General features: G+C 37.1%; 1 protein-coding gene across 1 annotated transcript; it reads left to right on the top strand.

Annotated features, from left to right (window-relative positions):
- Nucleotides 1-770: 770 nt before the first annotated feature.
- LOC106528565 (inward rectifier potassium channel 2) lies at nt 771-6,387 on the top strand. Its single transcript, XM_014023771.1, has 2 exons — nt 771-939; nt 2,586-6,387. The coding sequence occupies exon 2, from the start codon at nt 2,813-2,815 to the stop codon at nt 4,127-4,129; it is 1,317 nt and encodes a 438-aa protein (XP_013879225.1). The 5' UTR covers nt 771-939; nt 2,586-2,812; the 3' UTR covers nt 4,130-6,387.
- The last annotated feature ends 4,384 nt before the right edge of the window (nt 6,388-10,771 follow it).

Raw genomic sequence — 10,771 nt, 5'->3', positions numbered from 1 at the left:
GTCTGTCTGTCTGTCTGTCTGTCTGTCTGTCTGTCTGTCTGTCTGTCTGTCTGTCTGTCTGTCTGTCTGTCTGTCTGTCTGTCTGTCTGTCTGCCCACCCAGAGTGAGAAAAAATTGTACTAGATTGTAATAGAAAAGTCCAGACCTTAGTCAGATGTTTCGTCAAAAATTGTGTGGCATAAATGTTCAGAAAATGCAAAAGAGAGTATTAAAAACTGGACAGAGTGAAAAATATTATCAAAACTAAATGTAATTATCTAAGCAGCACGGGAAGAGATTAAAGTTTTTTGCACTCCTAGATACTCTGTACAAAACAAAATGCATTTACCAGCTAAAAAGTAGATTTTGCTTGATATGTTCCCTTTATATGTTACCACAAAAGTAGGCTAGTTTAAAAAAAATAAATTCTGTGGCTCAATTAAGACATTTTTCACATTATTTACATTAACTGTGACATTATGGTAATTGTATTTCCTTTGAAGCTGAATTGTGCCACCATGTGTTCACCTACAAGGCGACAGTGAAAGTCACTGAGCATTTTCCAGACTCAGAAAGTAAATTTTTAAAAAGAAGAAAAAAAAACAGAAACAACTGTTCTTTTCCCAAACTCTTCATTTGAATCGATACTAAAATAGCCCGTTGTTCACTCAAAGAATAAAAAAGAATAAAACAAACTTTGTGACATCAAATACAGAAACCGGCGCTCCTGCTTCCCATTGGCTCATCATCCGCCTGAGGGGGGCGGGGTTAGGCACGTGYGGTTTTTTTTTTTAAAGTCTCGTCTTTGCTGTCACAACTACCTCCTTCACTATAGCTGCAGAGGGTTATGGCAGAGTTCAAAACTGTAGCAGAGGATTCCCAACAAGCTGGAAGAACAAAGGCGAGGAGAGACTCAGGGTGGAGTTTAACTGATCAGATTTACGCTCCAGGATCCAACAGGTTGGTGAAAAAAGATTTTGTGTTAGAAGTTTTATTTAAAGATGTGCAGGGACATCTCTAAGAACAAACTTATTCCATAAATACAAAGTGTACTTATTTATCAGTCATCATATTACACATTTATCATGACATCACATTTATTGTTGCTATTGTTTTATTTGTGATATTATTTTAGTTTAATCTAATTTATAGATTTCACAAACTGAATATTTTTCTTAAACAATAAACTACATAGCTTTTAAATTGCATGCAACAGAAGGATTAAACAAAYAAAAACTTGAATAGTTCAATTTAAAAAATACAAAAACAGATTCGAAAAGCAAAACCGCTCTTAGATTTTTATAATTTACACAATAAAAAAGTTTCAAGGCTTTTATTTGAATATTCTTTCTGCTGAATGTCTGACAGTTATTGATTTATGAAAAAAAAAATAGATAGTGCAGCTTTATATAACCACTTTCCATCCGCCTCAGCTGTTGCCTCTAACTGAGAGCATATATGCAAAACAAACAATCRCAGACTGCACAAACCTTCGGCTTGTAATTCGTGAAACCTTGCAGTAGAAAGCAGCAGACAGTGCTGATGGCAGACGAGGGTAAAAACTTAAAGTTAGACATCTGATTTGTGCAGCTGAACCCACACAGTTGGCTTCACAAGAGTTTTTTTCACATTGAATCAAACTGCTGGCCAATCTCATGAGATAAACTTGTTTTAGTTCGTAGCTGACATTTAGGTCTTTGCAACTAAAAATATGTCAGACCCACTTGGCTAAATGTTTACTTATTTCCTTTATAAAAGCATGCACTGAGAATGAGAGCGAATGAAGCTTTATTTTCCCAGTATGAGGGCCAGCTCCCTGTTTCCAGTCCATCCAGTTATGACGTCATTAGCTGAGAAAAAAAAAGGGCAGATTTTTGGAAACCTACACATCCAGTGTGACCTTTAAACTTCCCACAATTTAGAAAGCCTAAAATAATAACAATAATAAACAGCACAAATCATAAAACAAAACAAAACAAAAAAGAAATAAAAAGGAAAAGTGTCATTTTTACTTCYATGCTAATTTAAAGGAAAAATAAAATATAGCAGTAATACACTGAAACGTCTTGGAAATGATACAAAAAAATATACTCCAATGTTATGAATTGAAAAAGTTGGTGTGGGGTTATTTTGTAACTCCCGGAGCATGTCCGGTTGTCTGTGGCCTTCTGTAGCCTGTGGTGTTGTATTTTAATGGACCTCTCATGCCACGAGTCAATACCTTTTCTGATTCAACTGTCCTTGTTGTTCTGCTACACATAAAGCAAGGTTACTGATTCATTAATTGTTTTCCCCCTCATGTTTTGTAATTTAAGCAGCTAATTAGATGAAATAGAGCAATAATAAAATGTTCTTTAAATTATACATGTGTAACCTATTGTATGTTAGTGCCGAATAGAGATGTTTGGATTATACTTTTATCTTTTGTTTAGACCAACTTAGATTGTTTTTATATAACCTGAGTGGTTTAATCACATTTTAATGTATGGCTTAGAAATAATAAATATGTAAGAAATGTGTTGAGCAGTGTACAAAGTATCATTTACACATATGCAGTTCTAAAGTTACTTAAAAACCATTATTTCTCTGTGTTTTGATTTTTATAGTTCAATTCACCGATGAGGTTTAAAGCAAGCATCAGAGAGGAGTGAGCCACCCTCACAGTCTGCCAGAGACAGACCCGGTGTCCTCCCTACAGGCTCAAGTCCTGCTGTCCACATTTTCTCCTTGAGATTGTCTACTGGAGCATTCAAAACTGTTTCTCCAACGCTTCTACCAAAAACTTAGACTGTTTTCCAAACCAGAAGCGGCCCAGCCCCCTCAGGTGGAAGTGATGGGGAGCCTGCGAAGCCACCGTTACAGCATTGTGTCCTCGGAGGAGGATGGCATGAAGCTGGCAACCGTCGCTGTCCCAAACGGCTAYGGGAATGGCAACGTCAACAAGGGGCATACAGAGCCCCAACGCCAGAGCCGCTTCGTCAGCAAGGATGGCCACTGCAATGTGCAGTTTATCAACATGAGTGAAAAAGGCCAGCGGTACTTGGCAGATATCTTTACCACCTGTGTGGACATTCGYTGGCGCTGGATGCTGGTCGTCTTCTGCCTCTCCTTTCTTTTGTCCTGGTTGCTTTTTGGCTTCGTCTTCTGGGTCGTGGCCCTTTGTTATGGGGACTTAGAGAATGAGACTCAAATATGTGTCTCCAATGTGGACAGCTTCACGGCTGCCTTTTTGTTTTCAGTCGAGACCCAAACCACAATTGGCTACGGTTATCGCTAYGTGACAGAGGAATGCCCCATCGCAGTTTTCATGGTGGTGTTTCAAAGCATCGTGGGATGCATCATTGATGCTTTTATCATTGGTGCTGTCATGGCCAAGATGGCAAAGCCCAAGAAAAGGAACGAGACCCTGGTGTTCAGCCATTATGCTACCGTCGCCATGAGGGACGGTAAACTTTGCCTGATGTGGCGGGTGGGGAACCTGAGGAAGAGTCACCTGGTCGAGGCCCACGTTAGGGCCCAGCTCCTCAAATCCCGCACCACAGCAGAGGGAGAGTTCATCCCTCTGGATCAAGTCGACATCGACGTGGGCTTCGATAGCGGCATAGACAGAATCTTTCTGGTGTCTCCCATCACCATTGTGCACGAGATCGACGAGGACAGTCCTTTCTACGAGATGAGCAAACAGGAGCTGGAATCGTCAGAGTTTGAGATCGTGGTGATCCTCGAGGGCATGGTCGAGGCCACGGCCATGACTACTCAGTGTCGGAGCTCCTACGTGGCTAGCGAGATCCTCTGGGGTCACCGCTTCGAGCCAGTGCTCTTCGAAGAAAAGAACTATTACAAAGTGGACTACTCGCGCTTCGACAACACCTACGAAGTGCCCAGCACACCTTGCTGCAGTGCCAGAGACCTGGCCGACAGGAAGTCAGAGGCTTCCAGCGTGAGGAACTCCTTTTGTTACGAGAACGAGGTGGCGCTCGAAAAAGCTGAACTGGAGGAAGAGTTTGAGGAGGTGGAAAGCCGGTTGATGAGGGACGTTGAGGTCGATCCACTTGAGGACACAAGCACAGATCTGGTTTCAAACGCTGAATGCAACCTAGATCCTTTGCCTTTAGAATCAAGGCACTTGACGGCAGAATCAGAAATATGACCGTAGGTGTAATTTACTTTAAGCTTAGTCCAAATATTACTTTTAATATTGCAGGGCAGGCTGTAAAAGAACAGTCTTCATGCAGCAGCCTGTACACTGAACACCAATTAAACACAGGTTATGTTGAGTTTGGTGATAAATGAACTGCTTGCTTGGAGCCACAGGGATGCAAACAGTTGCACACCATCACACACGGTCCATGTACTATTTGGTAATTTGTTTTTCATTTTAAAAATAGATGCTGAAAATGGTTGGTTATTCTATTTTTTATTTTATACTCCAAAAACATAAGCAATTTTTTTCTTTTTATTTTTTATCAAACCGAAATTTTAGTACTATTTTTAAGCACAAATCAATGCTGTGCTGCGGAACCTGCTGCGGCGCTTCATGTGCTAAAAGCACCAGAAGCTCCAAGAAAAAAAAAATTAACCATCAGTGTTACACAAACTATCAGCTAACACCTGGTAAAGAAATGTAAAACTGGTTAGCTAGCATCTATTTATTGCGGCTGCCAAAGTAAAACATGTTTATTCATCCCAGTATCCGACCAATAAAGTTGTGTTAGATGAGACTAAATTTATAAAAAAAATACAATCTAAAGTTAGTTGGATAAAGAAATTMAAATGTAATTAGCTAGCATTTGCTTGTTTATTTACAGGGAGCCACCTGTTATTTAAAAGTTATTTAGCTAGCGCCACCTTAAATGGTCTGCTAACACAGTGTTGAACAGCCGCTGTGAGAAAAATGAAAATGACGGACAGTTTTCCCGTTTTTGGAGTATAAAATAAAAATAGAATAATCATCCGTTTCTTTTTCAACATAAGTTTTTGAAACAAAAAGCAAACGACCAAAAAGTACACAGACCACATACATACAGTGCATTCAGTTTCTTTAAATATTTTCAGATTGCGAAAGAAAATGTTTTAGTGTGATTGTAAGAAAGGCTCAGAAAAAGAATTTTGTTTGCACTTTTGCATTAATTGTACTAAACTTACTGAATGAAAAGGTCACATGTTTGCAAATAATGACAAAAAGTATTAATTTGAGCTTGAAATTGAAAAAATATATATAAAAAGAAAATCTAAATTAAAATATTTTTTATTATTTTAATATAAATGATCATTAAAAAAAAGCTGTTAATCTAAATTACCAACCCAAAGCAAGTTTAGTTTTTTGTTAATGAGCTGGTCTCTTAGCAAAATCAAAGTCTTCTTAACTGTGTTGGCCTTGTGCTGTGGTTTTATTTTATTTTTTTATTTTATTTTTGCACAGAACATGAGTATGCTACTCTCCTCAATCTATCATTTATGTGCAGAATCTTTTGCAACGTGTGCCTTAACAGAAGTTCCAGTCCCCGCGGAGGAACTCGGGTGGTTTGGGTTGGATTGAGCACACACTGCATTAGGTCTCACGGACAATAGAAACATTGAAAATAAGATTTTTGATGCAGGTTGCTGCCACCACTTACATGTTYTTGTGTTTTAACGTGCAATATACTGATCCGTGGTCAGAAGCGATAGGAAGCTCCATCCCGAGCCGAGTCGATGAATGTTGACAATAAGTGCTGCTAAGTTACATATTGTATAAACAGAAATCTCAGAGCCAAACTGTATTAATATTTTTTTCAGTTTGCAAATGCATCATTTAGTGTTATTTCTAGCTGTAGAAAAGCATGATTAAGGTGTGTTTTTTAAAGCTTCAATGCACTTTCTTCCTCACCAGAATTTTCTGTCCCCAAGATTATTCTGTGTACTTTTGTGAAACCACACTGATTCATCTGTTATTATATAAAACCTGATTTCTTTTCCTCATCTAACAGTGGTTGACTGATTCAACACTGCTTTATTTGAAGTCATTTTAACATAGTTTACTTAAACATCAGTGTTCATGGTAGATGAAATGGACTTGTTAATTTGAGTGTTGTTGGTCCAGCACTCTGWTTCTGGTGTTATTAAAGATCAGGAGTGAAAGTTACTGCTGCATCGCTCATACAGGAATGGACGACACTTTACTTTAGTCTTACAAAGGATTTAGCTTAAGCTAGAAGCTCGAGTGATGTCAGCGGACATCAGAACACTGTCGGTTTTTAGATTTTTATTTTTCTACATTTTTCCCCACCCTTCTGCCGAAACCAGATTGTACAGCTGCTTTTTTTTAATCTTTTGTAAATTATATTCCAAAACACTCTCCAGTGATAATGCAGTCACTGAAAACTATTTATGTATGTTTTTTTTCCAATAAAACAATGAAAAACATCATTATGAATTATTGTCTTATTAAAAAAACAACTCTATAATGGGTGGGCATTTTTGAAAACGATTATGCTTTCTTTGCATTTCAGCGAATCCTTCTTGTTAAAAGTTATTGTAACACGTGTCGCCGCTACTTTAATATTGAATTGTGGTCCAAATTCCTGGCTCAGGCCATTGTCTATAAGTCACCAAACTGACTGGCTCCAGTTCTGTGAAAGTCTCAGTGGGTCCTGCACAGCATCAGTTTGCACTGACATGAATGGAAAGAACTTCTCACTCACTTTTCTTAGACTCTTTCAATAAACTGTGGAAAATAATCATATTCTGAACACTTAAAGAAAGGTATTAATGTGGTGAACTACACTGAGTGATACAATTCAATTAATTGGGCAAAGACTTTTTCAGTGTTCAACATGCTGTGACTTGTGTTTTAGTATTTGTGACTTTATTCTTTTTAAATTATTTATCATTATTTACATATGCCCATTGAGATAATTTGTTAAAAAAACATCATTGTTCTCTGAATTTCACTTCAGCAAATTTTCTCTACTTTTGTTACATTTAGCCTTTAGCTAGTTTTGTTAATTTAAACTTTTAGCTCTATTCCGCGAATTTTAACTCTTGTTTTAATGTTAACATTTTCCTTTTAGCTACAATTGTTTATTTTACCTTATACAGTTTTGCTCATTTAACTTGTAATTATAGATGAGCTAATTTCAGCATTTAGCTATGGTTTTGCTTATTTTAGCTTTTGGCTACAGTTTCAGTAATTTTAGCTTTTACATACGGTTTGCTAATTGTAGATTTTGGGTACAATTTTTGCTCATTTTAGCTAAAAAAAAGTAGCATAATTTTGCTTTTAATTGCATTTTTCGCTAACTGTAGCTTTTAAATATAATTTAGCTCACTTTAGCATTTCTTAATTTTAGCGTTTACCTACTATATTGTTTAAATTTGTGCCTAAAAAGAACAGTTTTGCTAATTTTAGTGTCTGTTCTGTTTGTTAACAAGTCAGTTAAGAATTAATTCTTCATCCACTTTCATCAAAGTCATTTAGATTCAGCGTTCACACTGGAACTTTGCAGAAAATGCGGTTTCTCTCATTTAAACCCTGAATTTGAATGTGCAAAAGTAACATTACCATCATTTGGTTTTTAATCTCACACAAATTGCTTTCAGATTGTCATCAGATGCAATAGATTTTAGATTGCAATGTGTCTGCAGTACCACGACACATTGCATAACAAAGTGACCCGTGTGTGAYGAAATGCAGCCTGCATCGTGTGGACGACTCCAAACTTTCTTTATTCAGCATTACTGTACACAAAATGCTACTAATCGATGCAAGCGATCGACAATTTTGTATCACGGTTAAACTTGTGTTGGAAGTATGACACAACTGTCTGCAGACGTAGTTATTTTCCATTCAGTGCTGCGTTCTGCCTGCATGGACTGTCAGAATGCAACTGATTGATCAGACACATCCGCAGGGAGGCAGCGTGCCGATTTGATTTGTTTCTACATAGGAAGTGGATGCTGCCTCTGGCTTTTTTCCACATTAGCCAATGAAAATGCCAGAAATACCAAGATTAGGGTTAAAAAATAAAATGCGCAGAGAGTCATTATTTAACTATTCAATGTATTTCAAATCCATAAGTTTAACATTTTACCTTTTTTGTGTGAAAAGAAAAGAAAAAAATTACTGTATTTTTTAAAGTACGCCTGCGATAAAATTACTTTCAGGCTTCTTTTCAAAATAAAGTATATTTTTCAACAACACATCTATTGTACCTATGATTAACTAAAGAACACAGTGGTTTTTCAGGCTTTGCTAGTATCACAGTTTGAAAGGAATTGACTGCTATGTGTTGGCCAGCAACCTCCATGTCGATGAATGACGTCTCTTTGGTGAATTCCTCTGAACTGGTTCATTAACCACAAACGCATCAGCTTGACCTTCAGATTAATTAGGTAAACATAAACAAGAGCTACTCATCACAATAAAGTGAAACACCACTACTTGATCAATCTGCTTTAAAAAAAGATAAAATTAAAACTAACATAAATCCATAAATGTTTACAAAATCTCTGACATTTTCTGTTTCAGGCTGTGAAATTACCAAATAAATGTGTCTCTTATCTCCTCCTGCCTGTCGAAGTTTATAGAAGCAGAAACGGGGCTGGTCTAGCTCAAAGACTGTCAGTCAAAGATTGTTTATACTCATAATTTTATGAGGTAATAAAACCACTGACATATTTATTTTGGAGGAGGAAGCATGTCAGGACTGAATTATTTCTTAAAAATATATGTATAAAGAAGTATTACACGAGAAATATGATCCAAGTCTCGTCTAATATTCTGCACATCTGCAKCTCGTCATCTTGTTAATGGCTGTTCTGAACTGAACGTGTCTGGCTTGCTTTATTGTAGGTGCGCTGCTGAAGTCATGAGGCAGTCTCGTTGACAAAACGAAAACATCATTTGTGGTAAAACTCCAGCTGCCGTGATGCTGAACAGAAAAACAAATTGATTTCAGTCATCTGACACATGACATCATACATTTGGCTGTTGGAAACTAAAAATGTTTTACAACAAAAAAATATTTAACTCAAGGTGGTTTAACTTAAATACAAATTTAGAAAAAGAAAAGAAAAAAACAACAATAACAACATTACAATGGTTCTGGAAAGGCAGAAAAATGATGTTAGGTAATTATATAATTGTGATGACGGCTATTGCATAAGTCCAGTAGTCATTGAAGACATGTTGCTCTCAGGTCACTGTGATGGTAAGATGACTGATGAAGGCTCGTGTCACAGGGGCAAAACACTCGTACTCACGGGTCCTTTTCAAACTGCAGCACTGACGCTGATCAGGTTGCTTCTCAAGTGCTGCTGCTGCAGAAATGCTGAACAAGCCGAGCAAAGAAATGTGTCACATTTGTGTGCCAGTGGTGGAACCAAACATGGACGTAAACAATATATATATATATATATATATATACACAGTATATATATGTATATATACTGTATGTATAATGCACAGTTGGCAGCTTACTTTAAAGAGGCAATATCTTGTAAAATCAACTTTTCTGAGTTTTATATCATGTTATAATCTTATACTCTCATAAAAAACATGCCCAAAGCCTTGCTTTGACTCATTCATGCTCATTCATGTGGTTGGATGAGAAGTATAAATATGTACCATTCTGACACCCTATTAGCTTGTACACAACCCATCACAGCTGCATGCCGTTAGAAAATATATTTTTTGGAGAAGTCACCTCCCARTAAATGTCATTTTGGAAAATCGAACTGTTCACTTTTACTCAGTACTTTTACTTTTGATACTTAAGTAGATTTTGTGTCAGAAATTTACTTTTGGTACTTAAGTACAAAAAATATCAGATACTTTAAGACTTACTCAAGTAAAATTTTTAGAGAAAACTTTAACTTTTACCAAAGTATTTTTATGATAAGATACTTGTACTTTTACTCAAGTATCACTTCGAGGTACTTTATACAACACTGTGTCTCTGCAACCCACCCACTTATAAGCAGGATAAAATGGAGACCATACCAGCGTCTTAATAGAGACAGCAGCTCACATTCACCATAATCGGTTTTAAAGAGTTTACTCCAGTAGTTTTCTAGATACAGTACGCATTTCTGAAATGCAGGTATGCATTCAGTGTAAACAAAGMATTCACACAATCCACTGAAAACCAAATGACAGGCTTACATTAGAAATGTAAATAAATGTGGTGAAAATGAATAAGCATATTTGAGGTGAAGCCATTTTTTGTGGTAATATTAAGAGTTTTTGCTGTTTTATTTAAAGTCCAGGTTTAGATATTTAACTGTATGGTCTATAACAAGGGTTAAAAAAACAAACCCACCCACTGACACTCCTGCTGGCTACACCTCTGACAGCTGGGTGTCCCATGACTCTCAGTGGGGAAGGAGGAGAGTCCAGCAGGTGAAATATGTTGGATGGGATTCAAGCTTTTTCCATTCCCCTGTCCAGCTGAAAGACAATATGTGTATTTAATCATGGCTGTGATGTGCGGTCTGACAAGAAGTGTGTGTGCGTGTGTGTTTGTTTGTGTGTGTTTGAGGGAGGGGTATTCATTAAATCAGCTTACGTGCAGTTGCACTCTATAGTACATGTTTGTGTGCTGACAGTTTATTGATTTACTCCACCGTTCGCATTTTGCTCTCTCTTTTTATACAAATATATCATCATCGTTACTCTGAAGCTGTTTGCACATTGTCATTTGAGCAGAGTCCACTTACAGACCTGCAATCACTCTGCTATTTCTATGTTAGTAACCGCACATCTATTCATGCACCTGACCTTTAAGCTTTTGGCTTTGGATCTGGATAAATA

Source organism: Austrofundulus limnaeus, unplaced genomic scaffold, assembly GCF_001266775.1.
Source record: "Austrofundulus limnaeus strain Quisiro unplaced genomic scaffold, Austrofundulus_limnaeus-1.0 Scaffold389, whole genome shotgun sequence".
NCBI classification, from domain to species: domain Eukaryota; kingdom Metazoa; phylum Chordata; class Actinopteri; order Cyprinodontiformes; family Rivulidae; genus Austrofundulus; species Austrofundulus limnaeus.
The sequence above is the reverse complement of the archived record's forward strand: the minus strand, read 5'-3'. Positions and strand labels throughout refer to the sequence as shown.